We start from the raw sequence: 19,586 nt of genomic DNA, 5'->3' as shown, positions 1-19,586 counted from the left end.
ATCAGCTATGTCAAGGCATGAAACGCTGCCTTTCTGTAGGCTCTTGTGCCATTACATTGTTTAATCTTCAAAGCATTGAACTTTTGAGTTATTCAGACATTACAAAGCTAAAAATAATAAAAATTCAAATGACTTGGTGGTGAAAGTATCTTGAGTAGAAAAAGGATATTAAAACGTTAATTCACTAAGCGTTTTCCCACCAGTTGTTTTATTGGCTGGAGCCCCATTTGCGTGCTGAAGAATTAGTTTTCTTTTCTGCTGCACACAGGTGCATGTAAATTATTAAATAGCAGCCTCTGAAACTCTCCCAATTTTTATTAAAAATATTTATACAGGTTAGGTGACGAGGTATGTTTTTGAGGAAGCTCCTGGCAGGAGAGGCTCACTTGTGATAATGAAGCTGTAGTGATAGAGCAAATAAGTCCCCAGAGCGACCAATTCTGTGAAATATATTAATTTTTTAAATCATGAGTAACTGTATTTGCCCTTGGAGCAGCTTCCTCTCCCCAGGCCCTGGGGCTGTGTGAGATCCTGGTGCTGCTGGAGCGCCCAAAGCAGGAGGGTGGGAGCTGCTCCATGAGGCTGGGGGCTCATCTGTGAGCCAGACCTGCAGGCAGCCCTTGTCCTGCCCAGGCACTGCACGTAGCTGGAAGTGTGGGATGGGACCAGGACTCCTGTGGGAGCTGGGATAGTGAGGGATAAAACAGCTTTGCTGTCATTATCCTGCTGGGTTTTTATCAATGGAGTTGGCCTTTCCCCAGGGCTCTCCTGTAGCCAGGGTGAGCAGCTTTGGGATGAAACTGGTGGCTTGGACCATGGCAAGGATGCTCCTTGGCTGGTTTCCAGCTGCCCCTGCAGAAGCAGGGGTTGTACACGTGGGGATGTGTGTGAGAGCAGGGCTGTGCCTCCCTCCTGCCCCTCCTGAGTGAAGGAGCAGGGACGAAAGGAAAGGTTTTTGCATCAATAATGGGCTGCCTTCCCCCTCCCCTCCCCCAGTGTGACCCCTTTGCAGCAGCACAGTAAAACCAACATACTGAAATCTCTTTTCTCTTCCCTTCTCTCTCATCTCCTTGTTTTTCTAGATGTTTCCCTTGCCAGTGGCTAATGGAAAAAACAGACCCACGACCCTTGCGAGCACTCAGTTTGGAGGATCAGGTACTGTCATTTTTTTTTCCCTTTATACCATAATGTTTCTTGCAATAAATTTGTGTTTGGTTCCAGAGATGCCGTCGGGGAGGGGGTTCTGTATTTTGGTGATGTATTTTTCGGGTGGTGCTCTGCTGCTGTTTCTCTGGATGGTTTCCTTGTTGCTCCATTTGTCTCTGGGTGGGCAAAGCTGCTCTCGCTGAGCTGTCTCCCATTAGGATGTGGCTGCCTGAGCTGGAGGTTGTTGTCCCACTGCTTCAGGAGCCTGTTAGCAGACAGGGCTGCTCTCCAAGCTGCTTAGATGTGTCTGCACTGCCCTGGAAGATTTTTGCTGCTCCCCTCTGAAGACAGGTGCTGGTGGCTCATTCCTGGCACACTTTGAGGGTCTGCTTCATGCAGCCCTCCAGCAGCTTGCTGCTATTGGGTGGGATCTCAGCATTCCCAAAGGGATCTTGCAAAGCCTTCCAGGGTGCCAAGAGGGGACCAAGGATGCCAACATCCAAGGGCTTTGGGAGCAGGGCAGTGAGAAGGAGTGGCTACAGAAGTGGCTGCAGTTGGAGGCTGAAAATGGGCTGGTTGGTTTGAGGCTCAGGGGGAGGATTGCTGGACAGTGCTGGGCCATGGTTTTAATGCCCAGGGAAGCTGCTCTGTGCAGGGCTCACACAGCCCCTGGCAGGAGGGAAGTTCAGCTAATCTGCCCTCCTTGCTGAATACTTTGTGGATGGTTAAAACTCGACCTTCCCTGCCCTCGGCTGCCTCCAGCTGTGCAGGGAAACTCCAGGCTGTGCTGTGACACTGGGAGCATCCCAGAGACTAGGCTGGGATTTCTGGAGAGCAGCTTTGATGCCCCAGTCGGGCACTGGGGAACCTCTAGCAGCAGGGTGGGAGCTCTGCCCTGCCTTGCCCTGCCCTGCTCCTGCCCTCCTGGAGCAGGCAAATGTGATGCTCCCCGACTGAGCTGTTTAGCTGCGTGTCAAGATGGTTTTGAGCAAACACTTTGGCAGGGAGGGAAGCTGTTGAGTGGGTGCTGGAGGAAATTGGAGGGGAGAAAACTCTCGGGTTAGCCCAGATGGAAGCTGATCTCTTCAGCGAGTGTTCCTTGTGTGCCTTCTGCTGTTAAAATAATCCACAAAAGACGTGCTGCACACTGGGGGGAGTAGAGCAGTGCAGGAGCTCCCATTAACCTGTTTCCTGCTCAGAGCCTGCCTTGGCTGCCAGCTCCGTGCTGCTGGCCAGGAGCAGAGCTTGGAGCGAGGCCCTGCGGCACAGCCAGACCCCCCTCCAGCCCAAACGACACCAAATCTTTGATTCTCCCCCCACCCCTTCTTTTCTTTCGGGTGAGTGAAAGGTAATGTTGACACCACCCTTCCTCTGGGCTGCTGCTCTCTGGGCCTGACTGGGAGCAGTTCATAAAAACAGAGCACTGATGTTATACAACTGCACTGAGGGACGTTGCACAATCCCTGCTGTCCCAGCCTCGGACACAGCAGATGCTCCCTCATCCTGCTACGGGCACCCTGCCTTGGGAGTGCAGCTCAGAGCTGGGTGTAGGGCAAGAGCTTTGCTCCAGCAGCAGATTTATCCCTTGGTCCAGCAATCCTTGGCCTCACCTGGAGTTCAGGGGACAAATTTCATCTGAGTGTCAGCTTTGGGACTTCTTCCTGCTCCTGCATCTTTGGCTTTTTGCTGGTGGGTGAATAACTGAAGTAAGACATCAGCAAGCTGTGCCATGCAGAAGGCTGTGCCCTGCCTGTTAGAAGGATCCAAGGTGTCTAAACAAGGCCCTAGAGAATGGCAAGAGGTTGTTCTCAGAGATTGTTGGTTTAGCTTTATTCACAGATACAATCAGGTACTAGTCAGAATTGCAGAATCATGGAAGGCTTTGGGTTGGAAGGGACCTTAAAGCTCATCTTTTTCCACCTCCTGCCATGGGCAGGGACACCTTCCACTAGACCAGGCTGCTCCAAGCCCCTTCCAACCTGGCCTTGGTCATCCCCCAAGGTAGTTCATCCCCCAAGACACAGGCAGTCATCCAGCTCAAAATTTGATTTGGAGTCGTCATTAACCTTGATGTGGTCAGAGGGTGGAGAGCAGATGGTCCTTGGATTTGAGGATCTGGACTTGCAGGGGGAGCAGAGGGACTTGCACCTCACAGCCACACCATAACCTGGACCTGGAGGTAATAACCCTAGATCTTGCCATGCAGGAAGGCCTGGGCTTCTTCTTTAATGTACCCATGTGTTCCAAGCACTTCTCTGTCAGGGGCCTGGACCAGCAGTGAAGGCAGTACAGCATTTCCACTCTGCCTGCAAAGAAGAAGCAACCACTAATTTGTCTGAGTCTTAGCTTGGTGCAGTGCACCACAGCACCAGGATCTCTTTATTTGGGCTTGTTGTGGTAACCTCAAGATAACAAACTGATGCTGTCTCGTGTACCAAGAAATATTGGTGTTTTATGCTTCCCCCAGGATGGGAGCCTGTCACTGGGTTGGTGTAATCGGGTTGGACATGGGAATTCATGATCTCCCTCTTCCCATCTCCTTGTGGAAATGCTGGGGCAGTGTGCAGCTTTTATTCTTTTTCCCTTCCAAAAGAACTGTTATCTCCAGGCTCTTTCCTCCCCAGGGAAGTGAGGAGGGAAGGAGGGAAGGGAGCAGAGGACTGACTGATCAGTCCTGGCCAAAATGAGATTTTTGCTTCCAAAGTCCAGCTGGTAAATAAAGGAACAGAAGCATTTGAAACAGGCAGTCCCAGTGATAAAATTGTCCCAAATTCAAATCCTTTTCAAATCCAAAATTTCTTTACCAGAAATGTTGTTAACCATTGGCTGCCCAGAGCAGGGATGGAATCACCATCTCTGGAAGTGTTCAGAACAGGTGTTGATGTGGCACTTGAGGGCATGCTTTAGTGGTGAACATGATGCTGGGCTGACAGTTGCACTTGACCATCCTAAAGATCTTTTCCAACCTTAACAATTCTGTGTTTCTAATAACTGCCCTGACCGAGCTGCTGGTGGCCCCTTTACCAAGGGAATCCCTTTTTCTCCCTGAGGCCAAAACAATTCAAAGTGTTCATGCAAACCCTCCAGCTCTGACATCCCTTTGCTTTCCTATTTGCCTCCTGCTTTTATTTTAAGCCCTGCCACTGTTTCCCTCATTTCTGTCCTCAAATGCTCCGGGGAGGAACTGGTTTCGCTCCCCCGCCGCATGGACAATTCAGCAGCTCCGCTTTGCCTTTTCTTGGCAAGTAGAGACCCAACAATTGCCACAAGGATGGAGCTGACGTCACCCAGCCCATGGCTGCAGCATTTATAGCACATATAGGTCACCGCGGGAAGTTGGTCTTCCTGGGGCTGAGAGCTGCAACCAGTGTTTGCCAGCATGGGCTATTTTCTGATGGGGTTTTATTTTAGCCAGGGTGCTCAGCCCGTGTCCTGCTCCTCAAAGGGGTTCACCTTCCCCTCCCCAAAGGGTGTTTGTTACTTGCAGTAGCAAAACATCTCAAAGCGTGTCCCCCGTCGTATCATAGTTCATAGATGACTAATCTGAGCTGCAGCAAGCTCCCTCCCAGCACTTCATCGAGCCCTGCCTCAAGCAGGAAACCACTGGGGCTGAATTTCACATGGAAATGCCCATTTTAATTGACATCGAGGCAGTGGGAGTGTCCGGAGGCAGCAGAGTTGGCTGTGGCCTCGTGGCTGCTGAGTTTTCAGCAGCGTTGGTGCGTGCTGGCTGCACCTTTGCTCCAGCGAAGGGGTTTGGGCTCTGCAGAGCAGGGAAATAAACCCAAGGCGTGTGGTTGTGTGTGAAGTAAAACATCTCCTGGAGTAGCACACAAGCAGCACTTCCACCTGTGGTAGTGTGGAGGGTGTGCAACCATCTCTCTTCCCTTCTCAAATGTCGTGGGGTGCCAGGACTGGGTCCTGATGGGACAGGAGCCATGGGGTCTCCTGCTGACAAATTATTCTGCTTTCAGCAAGAAAAACCTCTGTTAATTTTTTTTTTTCTTTTCCTCCCCATTTAAATAAGCAAATTCAGCATTAATGCCTTTTTCTTCATGCTTTGTGCTAGAGTGGGTTGGGCTCTTTGCTTGGGCTCTCAGGTGGGTTTGGGAGGGAGAGTCCCCTCCTGGCCCATGCTGTGATTCCCACCCCCAAAATTCGTTGGGTGCTTCCTTGCTCGTGAGCTGAGGCTCCCTGTGAGGGAATTGCTTTGATCGGGGGAAGTTCATCAAGTCCATTTGAAGCTGGTGGAGCAGGGAGTTTTTCAAAGGCTTACAAGCTGGTGCATGTAACAAATTTTAAGTTATAGTCTGGTGAACAAAGCAAATGGATTCTCCCTGGAGGGAGGTGAGCCCGGATCCCCTTTGAAACTCTCTTTAAACAACATACAAACTTGGATACCTGTGGCAACAGCACCAAGAGTCATAAATTCTCTGAAAGCTGGGGTTGTCTCTTTAATTGGTGCTATGGGGGAGCTGTTTGAAGGTTTAATTATTTTGAGTGTGCAGGCAGCCCTGCGTTGGGAAGCGCCGAGCGGAATGGGCAGGGTCTGGTACAGCAGGATGGTGCTGGGCTCCCCTCTGCTCCTGGAGCTGGGTGGTTTGCTGGGACACCACGGCAGGCAGGGCTGGGAAGAGCCAAGCACAGCCTTTCTGTCACCGTGCTGTCAGCAGTCGAGTCCCAGGCTGCAGAAACCCATTTGCAACTGTTTTCCATAGTGAGGAAAGCAGGAGCTTTTATTAGTAAGTCTGTATCACGTTTTCCTACTAACTGCCTCGAGTTCCCACATGTTTTGCTTATGCTGAAGTGGGAGTGCTGGGCTCCGCTTGCTATTTTGATGGATGATGAAAGGCAGACATGAGGTGTGCAATATGGGACTTGATATTTAGAACTGGCACTTCCCGTTCAAGTTTGGGATCCGGGCTGCGTGTTTTTGTGGCGTGCCCGTGCAAACTGTCACCAAACACACCAAACACAAAGCCACCACAACAGAAAAAGGCAAAGCAGGAATATTCACTTGCCAGGCTGTTGGTGTGACCATTTGTTTCCAAGTAAATGTTATTGTTTAGCCATTATCAACTGAACTCAAAGGAGAGCTGGGAGTGTTTACCTGGAGAACAGAAGGATCCAGGGAGAGCTCAGAGCCCCTTGTAGGGCCTGAAGGGGCTCCAGGAGAGCTGCAGAGGGACTGAGGACAAGGGATGGAGGGACAGGACACAGAGAATGGCTTTCCACTGCCAGAGGGCAGGGCTGGATGGGACATTGGGCAGGAATTGTTCCCTGGCAGGGTGGGCAGGCCCTGGCACAGCTGGGGCTGCCCCTGGATCCCTGGCAGTGCCCAAGGGCAGGCTGGACAGGGCTTGAAGCGGCCTGGGACAGTGGGAAGTGAACCTGGCCACAGCAGGTGTTTGGAAGGAGAGGAGCTTTAAGGTCTCTTCCAACCCAAAAACCATTCTGTGATTTCATGGAAAATCCTTGTCGTGGCCAGGTCCACCTTGCAAAGCCATGCTGTCTCATTTCTCCAAGTACACTCCCTGCCACCCCCTGCTCTCCACAGTGCTGGAGCCTTTCCATTGCTGCTGCTGGCAGAGCCCACTCCTGGGATGCTGGAGGATGCTCCAGCTATGGCAGGGACACACCTGTGTGCTGGTAACAAAGCCTGGGCACTCTCAGTGAATTCATCTCCTCTGTGCCAGTCGGGCTTTCTGCTTTGGTTCTGTCTTTGCCCTTGGGAAGCTCCTGTTCTCCTCCCTCTCCCCTTTCTGCTCCCTGTTTTTCCCATGGGGCACATCCCATTTACCAGGATATGGAAAGCAAAGTCTGGAGGTAAAGAGTTAGAGGGCCCAAAAGCTGGGGGCAGGGAGTGCAGGTCAGCAGGAAACAACCTGTTTGGGGCAACAAATGGCAGGGGAAGGTCTTCACACCTGTGTGCCTTAATCCAGGGTCACACCCCACCTCTGATCCTCATGTCCTGGGGTGCATGTTCCTGCTCCCAGGGATTCCCCACCTGCTCAGAGGCTTCTCCTGTGCCTTTGCAGTGATGTTGAAACACAATCCCAGAATGATTTGGACCCATCTCATTCCATCTCCTGCCAAGGGCAGGGCATCTTTCACTATCCCAGGTTGCTCCAAGCCTTGTCCAACCTGGCTTGAAATATGAAGGGCTCTCTCTTTCTTGCAATTAATTGCTTCCCCTTGAATTTTATTTCACTGCTGGGAGTAAGGGTGTATTGTCCTGCCAGAGGACAACTGGTTTCTAATGGACACACAAGGAGCAAGTCTGGGAAGAGCAGGAACATGGTGACAGTGCTGTGGGGATGCTCTGGCAGCAGCTCAGGGCTCCTCTGGCAGCTGGGGAGAGGCAAATATGACCTAGTCCCTGTCTCAGTGTGTGTTTAACTTGAGAGGTGAAGGGTACATGTTTTTAAGGGAAGGTTTAGGGGGGTTCTTTTGTGGTTTTTTTGTTCATCTCCCACCTTGAGAAGAATTCTCCTGTCTGGATTTAAGATATTTAACTGGGAAAGAGTGCAGAGAATGCTGGGTGTGCCAGAGCCAAAGCTGTACTGAGATAAGTGACAGCTTTTGTTTAGAAACTGCCAGTTTGCCACAGACCTTGTTTAAGCACAGTTTTAACTTTGCCAGAATTGCTGAGGCAGTGCAGGGCTCTCTTCCCAGCAGAGCTCTTTCCTCCCATGGATGAGGCAGTTGCAGGCAGTGGGGCTCAAGGGGCTCTGATGGGATCAGTGTGTCTTGTGTAAAAATCTGAGGGGCTGAGGGGAAGCTGGGCTTGTGTGCACCCTCTAAAAAAACAGGTACAAGCTCCAGCACTGCCCTGTGTTTAACAAGAGGAGCTGGTGGGCAGCAATTAGTAAGTAAAGAGAGTAAGTTCAGCTTAGATATTGGGAAGAAATTCTGCCCTGTGAAGGTGGGGGGGGGGGGGCCTGGCACAGGGTGCCCAGAGCAGCTGGGGCTGCCCCTGGATCTCTGTCAGTGCCCAAGGCCAGGCTGGAAGGGGCTTGGAGCACCCTGGGATAGTGGAAGGTGTCCCTGCCATGGCAGAGATGGAACTGGATGGGTTTTAAGGTCTCTTCTAATCCAAACCTGTCTGGAATTCTGTGAATTCCCTCTTTCCCTGCCCTGTTCCTCAGGGCTCTCATCTCCATTCTGAGCTCTTAGATGGTCTTTTGCAGGACAGGACTCTGGGGTTTGGTGCAGCTCTGCCTGAGCTCACCTCCAATCCTGCCCCAGCCTGGGGCTGCCTGAGCAGCACATGTTGGCTCAGCTTTCCAGCTCCAGGCCTCCACGCTCGTTGTGCCCTTTCCAAAGGGGAGAGATGGCTTTGGAAGGGGCCCAGCAGGTCTGGCAAGTGTTACTGCTGGACCTGGCTGCTGCTAATTTGCAATTCCTCATGCCCTGTGGGGTGCCCTGCTGCAGCACGTGTCCCACGTGTGACCAGCTCCTCAGCCTGGTGCATCTCCACTGTTAACGGTTGTGTGCAGTGACACTCAAACTGCAATTATTAGTAGTATTTTTAATTAGAGGCAACAAATGGGTGTCTTCAGGGGGTGGATTTCATGCAAAGTGCTATTTTGTTACTCTGGAGGGCCTCATCTCTCACCTGGCACTGCATTCCCCAGTGCACACAGCTGAAGGACACTGTAAATACCTGAGTGTTGTCGCTGTTGTCCTGGTGGCCCGGAGAGGATCCTCTTCACTCCTGCCCAGCCTGTGCTCCCTGCTCTGGGTGCAGCATGGAGGAATTCACCCAGGGCCATTTCCATCATGAGAAGGGAGGGAGCCCAGAGGGAGCCAGTGATGGATGTAGGGACAATAGAGCTGTCTCAGAGATGTCACAAAGTTTACCCACATCAGGTGGAGAGGAGGCCACGGAGATGCTGCAAGGGCTGGAGCCCCTCTGCTCTGGAGCCAGGCTGGGAGAGCTGGGGGTGCTCCCCTGGACAAGAGAAGGCTCCAGGGAGAGCTCAGAGCCCCTGGCAGGGCCTGAAGGGGCTCCAGGAGAGCTGCAGAGGGACTGGGGACAAGGCCTGGAGGGACAGGACACAGGAAATGGCTCCCACTGCCAGAGGGCAGGGCTGGATGGGATCTTGGGCAGGAATTGTTCCCTGGCAGGGTGGGCAGGCCCTGGCCCAGGGTGCCCAGAGCAACTGGGGCTGCCCCTGGATCCCTGGCAGTGCCCAAGGCCAGGCTGGACAGGGCTGGGAGCAGCCTGGGACAGTGGGAGGTGTCCCTGCTATGGCAGGGGGTGGGAATGAGCTTTAAGGTCCCTTTCAACTCTAATTACTCTATGGTTCTCTCTGCCTGTTGGATTCCCATCTATCTGGGCTGGGATATCCTGCCCTCTCCCAGCACCTCTAACAGCTGGGAGTGGGGGCACTGAATTGCCCACCAGTCCCCATGTGGCCAGGACAAGGGGCTTGGGCAGTGCCAGGGATGGGTGCCATGGTTTCCCTGGCACATCCCAAGCTCAGATGGATCTGTTCAGCAGCCTCAATCTGATCAGCCTGGGAAGGCAGGATGGCAGTGATCCTCTGGATGCCCCTGCTCCTGAGGGAGACACAGGGGCAGGGGCTGAGCTCTGCTCTGGGACAGGAGGCCAGGAAGGGCTGGAGCTGGGCCAGGGCTTGGCATGGAGCTCAGGGCAAGGTTCTTCCCCCCGAGGGTGCTGGGCACTGCCCAGGCTCCCCAGGGAATGGTCCCAAGGCTGCCAGAGCTCCAGGAGCTCTCAGGGCTGGGGTTGTTGGGGTGGCTGTGCAGGGACAGGGGTTGGGATCAATGATCCCTGAGGGTCCCTTCCAGCTCAGTATATTCCAGGATTCTGTGTTTTCCAGCTAGTGGGCAGCTCCCACACCCTCAAAGCCTGGGGATGATGAGTTGGCCTCACTGCAGGTGCCTGGTACTGGTGGAGGAGGAGTTGCATTTTAGGAAATCTGAGCTCTTTCAGAGGCTGGTGACTTTCCCTGTGCTTGGACAGGGATGGTCCCCTCCAAGCAGAGCCCATCCTTTGCACACTTCAGAGCCCCCTCTGCCAGGAGGTCCCCAAATACCTGGCAAGCTTTGATTAGCACATTAGCTTAAACAAATTGAGTTATGCACCCACGGAGGGAAGAGGTGCTGCACTCCTTCAGTGGTGACTTAGAGTTTAATTAATTTTGTTGCCAAATGAGGCATGAAATACAGTTTGAAATACATTGTGGTGCTGAATGTGTAATTGTACAGGGGCCTGGGAGCACGGCTGAGGATCAGGGATCACCTGAGGCAAGCCAGGCACGGAGCTGTCGTGGCCCCAAAACGGGGCATGAGACAGCAGAGAGCCCATGTGGGGGACAGACAGAGGATGGAACTCCCATAGCGCTCCCCAGTAGGGACCAGGCCAACTCCCCATCACAGCAAAGATGTCATTGTGTCTACAGGTGTGGCACTGTTTGGGGTTTTCTGCCAGAAGATCAAATTCCTAGGCAGGATTCAAACTGGTGGCAGTGTCCCCAGGTGTGTCCCCCCAGGAGCAGCCACTGTGACCATTCTGTCTTTGCCATCCAAACAGGGATTTGCCTCAGGTTTGGGGGAGGATGGAGGGTGGGGGTTTTGCCAATGGGTTGCACGGATCCTGGTCTGTCTGTCCCTGTCTTGCAGGGTGGAAGTACATCTGAACAAACATCAGAAAGGGAAAATCTGAGCCATGGGAGGAGATGTCTTGGTTCAGCTTTTGAGAGTTCCTACAGTGGCTGTTTGGATGCTCTTCTCCCTGCCCTGATTAGTTTCTGGTGGAAAGTTGCCTCCAGTGCCTCACTCCCCCAGTAAAGAAGGGAAAGAGGCAGTCCAGGACATCTGCCCTCATTTTTTAATTCTGAATTTTTCAATTAACTCACCAGGTAGGCCCAGCTCCAAAGCCAGCAGGGAGAAAAATCTAAAAAACACTGTCCATCTGCCTGTGAAACCTGGGAAGCACATCCCCACCTCCAAAGTGACCTCAGGCAATGTCTTCCTCTAAATTTAGCTGGGGATTGCGTCAGGAGTAAGAAGGAGGTGAAGTTAATGTGGCATAAGCTTTTTCTAGCAGGGGAGTTTGCCTGGTTAGACAGGGACTGAAAATAAATAAATGAGCTTCGTATCAGAGCCTCTGGGGCCAAGGCTGGGAGGGAGGGCAGCCTCCAGCACACAGGGACATGAGGAGGTGGCTTTTATGGGACCAAGGAGGGCAAGGGACAGTCATTTAAGCCTTGACTTGTTCTAGCTGGGAATAACCTTCCAGGACAGTGGGTGGGCACTGGATGTGGCCAGCAAGCTCTGGGGTCACCTCTGGTGGTGGCACCTGCCTCTCCTGGAGCAGGTTTGCTGGTGGCTGCTGGGCACTGCTGAAAGCAGAGCTGTTCCTCCCCTTCTCAGGGAGTTTTGGAGCATCTTCTGCCCATCATTGCTCCATCCCTGGCCCCTGGGGTGAGGAGTTGGTAACGTTTTCCCTCTCCAAAAGCCCTCGCAGATGTGTGCGTGTGGCACCCGGGGACAACCTGACTTGGAAGAAGCCAAAGTCCTTCAAGACAAGCCTTGGGGTCACTGCTGTTTCCAACCCCTCTCTTACCTTTCTGCCTCATCCTTGCCAAGCTGGGGGGACAAATCTCACTTTTGACAAGAGACAAAATCCGTCCTGGTGGCGGTGAGTGCGTGACCTTCCCTGAGAGCGGGGGTGGCCTGGGCCCCTTCTGCTTTCTGGGACATTTTATTCTGCAGTGATGTGGTCTCCCTTGCAAAGGCTCCTCCTGCCCTGTTAACATTGTTATACAAAGCAGCAGTTTGCCATCTAATTAGGAAAAATACGCACTAACCTCTACCATATGTTGCTCTCCTCCTCGGATTTGCATTTGAAAGTCCAGCTGAATTTCAATGTGAAACTGGATTTTATCCAAATGATGAATGGCCCAAAAAGCTGTGGGAAGGTGGATATGCCTCCCCATCACATATGGTTGGTTGGTTGTTTGGTTGTTTTTTTTTTTTTTTTTTTTCTTTTTGAATAAAAAATTTTAAAGCAGGGTTCCTTCATTTCTTGTCCTGGTGTTCAAAGTGTTCACACCTTTCTTCCTAAACTGGATTTGTCTGGCTGGGTGGTCATTGCAAGACCTGTGAGGTGCTTGAGCTCCAGCCCCACGAGGGTGAGGGATTAGATTTACTCTTAGAAACTTGTTTTTGGTGGCAACTCCACTCCTGGCTTGTCCTGAGCCCCCAGCGTGGGCAGCAGGGGAGGGGGGGATTCTGCCCCTCTGCCCCTGTGCTCAGGTGAGACCCCACCTGCAGAGCTGCCCCAGCCCTGGGCAACAACAGCAGGAGGAGTGGAGCTGCTGGAGCCAGGCCAGAGGAGGCCACGGAGATGCTGCAAGGGCTGGAGCCCCTCTGCTCTGGAGCCAGGCTGGGAGAGCTGGGGGTGCTCCCCTGGACAAGAGAAGGCTCCAGGGAGAGCTCAGAGCCCCTGGCAGGGCCTGAAGGGGCTCCAGGAGAGCTGCAGAGGGACTGGGGACAAGGCCTGGAGGGACAGGACACAGGGAATGGCTCCCACTGCCAGAGGGCAGGGCTGGATGGGATCTTGGGCAGGAATTGTTCCCTGGCAGGGTGGGCAGGCCCTGGCCCAGGGTGCCCAGAGCAGCTGGGGCTGCCCCTGGATCCGGGGCAGTGCCCAAGGCCAGGTTGGACACTGGGGCTTGCAGTGATCTGGAATGGTGGAAGGTGTCCCACCCATGGCAGGGGGTGGCACTGGATAAGCTTTGAGGTCCCTTTCAGCCCAATCCAGGTGGGATTCAGTATATTTTCCCAGCCCATTGGGTGGGTTTGTGCAGGAGCCCCTCATGTTGCTCCTGCTGCTCCCTGCAAGGGCCCTGGCTGCAGCCCCCAGGCTGGGGATTGAGGCTTTCTGGTTTTTCACTTCAGTTGGAGCAGTGGCCACTCCAAGCCCCTTCCCACACAGGGCCATGGTTTGGGCAGTGCTCCCCAGGTACCAGAGAATAGGAGCAGGGCTTAGCTGCTGCTTGAGCTGCTGAAGGCTTTGAGATCCAGAGGATTGCTGAGCCAACTCTGCACATCCCCACAGTCCCTCAGAGCTGCCTGGACTTCCCCCTTGGCTCGAGGCTGGATTTTTCCCCTTGGCTGAGGTCTGTTTAAGCTGAGTTAAGCTCTGTGACAAACTCAGCGTTACGTTGCTGAGCTGGGTGTGCTCACATGGCTCTTACTGACCTTTTACCTCACCTACCTGGCAAAAAGAGCTCTTAAAAATCACATCACATCCTGATTATTTCACATCCTCCGTGAATCTGTCATCAGACAGTATCTTGGTGTCAGGCTGGCCATGGTGCTCACAGGGGGAGCTGCTTGCTTTGGGTTTCTGACTTTTGTTCTCCTTTCTCTTCACTCCTTGGAGATCAATTCAATTTTTAAGACAGTTTTTGTTGAGGTTTTTTGTTGTGTTAATGCAGCTGAACTAATATGATTACATTTCCAGATTTGGGTAATGGAATAACAAGTCAGGAAACTTTTTTTTTCTTTTTTTTTTTCTTTTTTTTTTCTTTTTTTTTTCTTTTTTAAGAAAGGAGAGCTTATGTCACTTCCAAGTCCCCAGTTGGGAAGCTCTTTATCAGTAACTCAGAGAGACTGGGGGCTCTCCATCCCTAGAAGTTTCCAAGGCTAGGTTGGACAGGGCTTGGAGCACCCTGGAATAGTGGAAGGGGTGGAATGAGGTGGGCTTTGAGGTCTCTTTCCACCCAAACCATTCCTTGATTCCATATTCTGCTCTTGACAGGAGGGCTCCTGGGGGCTGTGGCCATGCAGGGACACCCTGGTCCTGGAAAAAGATGCATCTTCCCTTTGCCCTGAGAGCTGCCAGGCCAGAGGAGCAGTGTCCCTCCAGCAGGGCTGTGCTTGGGGCAGAGGCCCTGACACACCCACCCTTCCTGGGGCAGTTCCATCAGCATCTTGAGGCATGTTGGCTTTGCTCATCTCTGTGCTTGCTCTCAGGTTCAGAGGAGAGATCTGAAAAACAGCTCAGCCAAAGCATCTCACAATGGCAACTTCCTTTCTAAAAAGAGAAGGATGTTGTGGAGTTGGTGGCTTCCCATTATTTTCCCCAATTTGAGCTTTCTTGCCACTGATCCCGTAGTGTCAGAAGGATCCAGAGCTGGTGGAGAGTGCCCAAAGGAGGGACACGGAGCTGGGAAGGGGCTGAGGAGCAGCTGAGGGCACTTGGCTCCTTCAGCTGGAGCACAACAGACTGAGGGGAGGCTCCTGGGGGGCTGCAGCTCCTCCCCAGGGGAGGCACAGGGCCAGGGGCTGAGCTCTGGGACAGGGACAGGAGGCCAGGAAGGGCTGGAGCTGGGCCAGGGCTTGGCATGGAGCTCAGGGCAAGGTTCTTCCCTGTGAGGGTGCTGGGCACTGCCCAGGCTCCCCAGGGAATGGTCCCAGCCCCAAGGCTGCCAGAGCTCCAGGAGCTCTCAGGGTGGGGGTGTTGGGGTCTCCTGGTTAATGCCTGGATGATCCCTGAGGGGTCCTTCCAGCTCAGAATATTCCAGGATTCTGTGATTCTGTGAGTGTCAGGTTGTGTGTCCTGCTCTGGGCTCAGCCTCACCGCTGCTGGAGCTCGCTGTGGCTCAGGGTGTCACACGTTGTGTCACCACCTTGTGTCACCGAGCTGCTCCTGCCCTCGGGATGGGGTGCTGGCCAGTGGAGCAGAGCAGGAATGGGGCCATGGTGTTTTCCCTTTTTGGGAATGCTGTAAGAAGGTTGTGACTCACTTTCCATGGAGCTGATAGTTACCCTGCTCCTGTCTTGGATTTGTGTTGTGTAGCCAGCAGGATTATTTATAACTTAGCCAGCATCCCGAGTCTATTGTTTCTGCAAAGAGCAGGAATGACTAGATGACTTCCTGAGATTTTTTTTTTTGCCACCCCCTCATTTTTTATTTTTTTAAAAATCTACTTTTCCTTCCAAGTATTATATTTGCCAGTTGGATGCTTTCCCCCCACATCTTCCCCTCCTGATTGTGCATTTGTGCTGCTGACAATCCCACTACCGGTGTTGCTTTAACTCTAAAATCTCTCCCGGAAAAGGCTGGGGGCTGTGCCCCAGGAGGGCTGGGGCACCTTCCCATGGCATGAGAGGCTCTCTGGCCCCATGGGTGCTGGGCACTGAGGCAGGAGGCTCTGGCTGTGCCATTAATGGAAGGACTGTCACCTCTGTACCCTGTGGATGCTTTGGGATGGGAGGTGCATCCCAGGAGCAGGGTTGGTCTGGTCTGCGATTGCACCATCGAGCTCTGGGTCAGCCTTGTTGTCTTTGCCTCTCTGAAGGGTCACTTAGGACAATCCAAAGGTATCCCCTGAGCCCAGGGTTGTGCAGAGCAAAAGCCATCTCCATCCTGGCACAGCCAGCCTTGGGGATGTGGCAGGGGTGGGCATGGAAGGAGTGGGTCCTGAGCCCTGTCCTCGGGTGTGTGGCTGCTCTCCCCGTGGCAGTGATCCCATCTGGGCAGTGTTTGCCCCAAACCCTTGTGCTCTCCTCATTCTTGTCCCCCTTCTCTTTGCCCACCCACCTGATTCACTGTTGGTATCATGAAGCCCAGAAGCCATCACCAGACCACCAGATGTAGGTCAGAAACTGGGGGAGTGACTGTGACCTGAGATCCTGGACTTGGGGGAGAGATGATGCTCTGAGAAGGGTCTGAGAACTGAGGCATCTCAGGGATGTGATGTCTGCAATCATGAGTTCACAGCAAACTTCTGGGGTTCTCTTTGGTTGCTGTTTTAGTCACCACTGGAGGTTCCTTAGGCCTGGCACTTCACTTGCTTCCCGTGGCAGCTGCTCCCGACACCCTTGCAGCCCGAGCAGAGCAGGTGTGTGCATCCCAGAGGGTGCCTGTGCTGGGCTGCTCCTCCTGCTGCTTGTCTTCATTCCTGTGAGGTTTTCCAGCTGCACTGGAAAACTCTTGTGGTGGCTCCTTCCCATCCCAGACACTCAGTGATTTGGGGTTTCTCCCTGAACTGGAGCTTACAGGCACTGAGTGATGTCCCAACTGAAGGCTGGTACAGTTCCATCCCATCTGGCTCACTGCAGGGTTTCCCTGCAGCACTGGGCAAAGTACTGGGTGGCACTGAATTCCCAATTCCCAATTCCTGCTGGCCCTCAGGTTCCTTTAGATTGAAATGTGTGGAAAATAAAGCTGGGTGAAAAGATGGGGAGCTCCCTACAGCCCCCATGGCCAGCAGGACCTGAGAGCCAGGCAGGAGCATCTACCCCAGCTCCCTGCCCTGCCCAGCCCTCCTGGGTCAGCTCAGAAATAGAGAAGAGTCCTTCTCCCCCAGCTTGCTTTGTATTTTTAAAATCATTGTGGTTTTTTGTTCTGTATTCTTTAAATAATTTTCTAAAATGTTGAAACTATAGAACTGGTTGGTTTTTTTTTTTGTTTTTTTTTTTTTTTTAACCCAAAAAAGAAAACTGAAAGATGAGCGAGACGTTGTGGTTAGGAGCACCAGTTGTAAATAAATTTTTGGGTGCTCCAGCATGCCAGGCTTTCCCACCTGGAGAGTGAGTGCTTCTCCCAGGAGCTTTGTTTGTCCACGCAGCTCTTCCAGGGATAATGTGTGCCACTGTACTTTGTGCCAATAAAAAGCTGAGCTGGCTCAGCTCTGGGCTCTGCTGCCTCCCTTAGGTCTGCCCTCATTTTTGGGCAAGTCTCTCCATCTGTACAATAGCAGAAAGAATTTTGTTCCCTGGAGAGGCTTCAAGGTTTAACATTTACAAAATGCTTTGAGATTTGCAGATAAAGGAAAGCCAAACAATAACCAGTGCCCAGGGTTGTGCCAAAGGAGTCCCTGGATCACCGCGGCAGAGCTGTGCAGGGTTGGGTGGAGGTGGCTTTTGTGAGAGGGCAAACACTGCTCCTGCTACAGCGCTGGTGCTGACCTGGCCTTTAAAGGGCTCCTGGCAAGGAGATAACGAGACCATCATGGGATCACAGAGTGCTTTGGGCTGGAAGAGACCTTAGGGATCATGCAGTGCCACTCCTGCCATGGGCAGGGACACCTTCCACTGTCCCAGGCTGCTCCAAGCCCTGTCCAGCCTGGCTTTGGACACTGCCAGGGATCCAGGAGCAGCCACAGCTCTTCTGGGCACCCTGTGCCAGGGCCTGCCCACCCTCATCTGTAGGTCAGAGCATGACTGAAGCACTTGGGTGATTTGTTCCCAGGGCTCCCTAGGAACAATCCTGCTCTGGAAGAGATGCTGTCCGTTTGCTCTTTGCTCTCCAGGCAGCGCTTCATAAACACCTTGGTAAACTTGATCCACCCCATAAACTTCATTAACTTTCCTTTCCCTGCCTCTGCCTGTCCTAGCAGTGAACTCTCTACAGTCCCCAGACAAAGGCAGGCAGTGGTGGGCAGGACAGCACAGAGGCACCGGGAGCTGCTCCTCCCTCCCGGGGCTGGGCTGGAGCGCTCGGCGCAGGGACCGGGCTCCTGACCGCCGGCGGCTCGGGGACATGGCAGCCCAGAACAAGCTGTCCAGGGGTACGTGCTCCTGCCACACAGCTGGCAGGATGGAGTGGGAAGGGGTGGTTTGTAGGGGGTCAGTTGGGAGTTGGACTCTCGAGGGATTGGGTGGGCTGTGGAGGGGCAGGCTGGAATTGTGCAGGGATCTTCTTCCTCTCGTTCTTATTACTTTTTGGTGCTATTGGGCAGGAACTGAGAGCTTTAAAGCTGCTTGAGTACACCCAACCCTTTTGGGGAGCGGGAACAGCTCAGCTTTGTCTGCTTCCTCCGCCCTGTTTGTGCCCAAGTCCCCTAAACCTGTTACAGGTATGACCAGGGCAGGACTGCAGGAGGAGAGGGGTCTGTAGGCTGGGGACACAGCACCTAGTTCAGGTGCCAGCTGAGGGTGTCCTGTGTAGGGTCACCCATGGCCCCCACCCCATGAGCCCATCACTGGCACAGTTAATTGCTGTATTGTTAATTGCGGTGGTGACATGGCCTGGGTGTGGGGCTTCCCTGCCCTACAAGGGGCTCGTGGGATGGTTTTTTATTCCAGGTGGTTTTAGATATGAATCAAATAAGGCACTGCTCCCTGGAGGTGGTCTGGCTTTGATTGGAGTTTCTTGTGTGTGTAACTTAAGAGGAACGATTTAGTCTGAATCTTCTAGTTGTAACTTAAGAGGAACCATTTAGTCTGAATCGTTGCTGCATGTGGTGCCTGCTTTGAACTGAGGTGGGGTACAGGGACACCTTGAGAAATCTGCACCTCTGAGTTTTTAATAAACATGGGCTTGTGTGTAGGTGAGGCAGCATCCTGGGTGCAGGCTGGGCTCTCTGGGGTGCCAGGGAGCAGCTGAGGCTTTGGGATGCTGCAAGATCAGGGGGAATTGCAGTGTGGACAGAGCTGTGCAAGCCCAGGAGCAGGTTCCCATGAGCACCCTGGGATAGTGGAAGGTGTCCCTACCCATGGCAAGGGGTGGAACAAGATGAGCTTTAAGGTCCCTTCCAACCCAGACAATTGTGGGACTCTCTGAGAGAGTTCAAACTCTGTGCCCAGGGTAAGCAGAGGTTGGTGTGGGCTCCTCTCCTGACCACAGCAGTGTGGGCAGAAGCTGGATGAACAAGCCCAGAGTGTGGAGGATCCTGGGCACCAGACACATTGATATCAGCTTGTTTCCCCTTGATTCTGTTGGGAGATGAGGGCTCTGGTAGGAGCAGCCAGGGCAGTTCATTCCCTCCAGCCTGTCCCTGCTCCCTGTGCCATGGTGGCACCAGCGCTGGGGCTCTGACAGGAGAAGGTGTGGGGCTGTGGTTTTGCAAACCAGCTGCCAGCTGAGATCTTCCTCTTCCCGTCCATCCTGGCCTGCCCCATCTTGGGGGCTTCTGGGGCACGTTGTGCTCCAAATGGGGAACTGATTTTCTTTGGGTTTCCTGCTGCCTTACGTGTTCAGCAGCCCGTGGAAAGTCCAGCAAGCCCAGAACTCACTCAAGAGAAATGCAGGGTGGGAAGGGCCCTTTCCTCCCACAGCAGCCAGTGCTGCCATGCCCTGAGCCACTCAGGAAACTGGTGCAGTGAGCATCTGGAGGGAGCTTTGTCAGGGGCCAGCATGGCCCTGGGTGTCCCCAGAGCAGAGGTGGGAGATGCCAGCAGAGCTCACATGCTGGAGGCAGTCTAGGGATTTGGGGATGACTTTGGTCTTTGTTTTCCTTGAAGCACTAGAGTCTGAGAATGGTGTTCATTTTTTTCCCATTCTCATTTTTATACATATAATTTTTAAATTTTTTTTGTTTCAAACTTGCATTTGCAAAATGCAGCCACTTTCCTTCAAAACAGCAGCTTCTCATTCACAGTGGTGAGCTCAGCTCTCACCATCCCAGCAAACTGCAGCTCCAGGTTTTTAACTGCTGCAGCTCTTTTTGTTC

At 53.1% G+C, this 19,586-nt stretch overlaps 1 protein-coding gene across 10 annotated transcripts in view; it reads left to right on the top strand.

Moving 5' to 3' along the window:
- Window positions 1-19,586, top strand: part of TCF3 (transcription factor 3) — an 81,962-nt gene that overhangs the window by 8,282 nt on the left and 54,094 nt on the right. For all 10 annotated transcript variants that reach the window (XM_059870171.1, XM_059870172.1, XM_059870165.1 and 7 more), the window contains exon 3: window positions 1,083-1,155. In XM_059870171.1, coding sequence (XP_059726154.1) covers window positions 1,083-1,155 — 73 coding nt within the window. The remainder of the gene's footprint in view (window positions 1-1,082; window positions 1,156-19,586) is intronic.

The sequence above is a fragment of the Haemorhous mexicanus genome, chromosome 29 (genome assembly GCF_027477595.1).
Source record: "Haemorhous mexicanus isolate bHaeMex1 chromosome 29, bHaeMex1.pri, whole genome shotgun sequence".
In the NCBI taxonomy this organism is placed as follows: domain Eukaryota; kingdom Metazoa; phylum Chordata; class Aves; order Passeriformes; family Fringillidae; genus Haemorhous; species Haemorhous mexicanus.
Note: the sequence above shows the minus strand (reverse complement) of the source record. Positions and strands in the feature narration are given on the sequence as shown.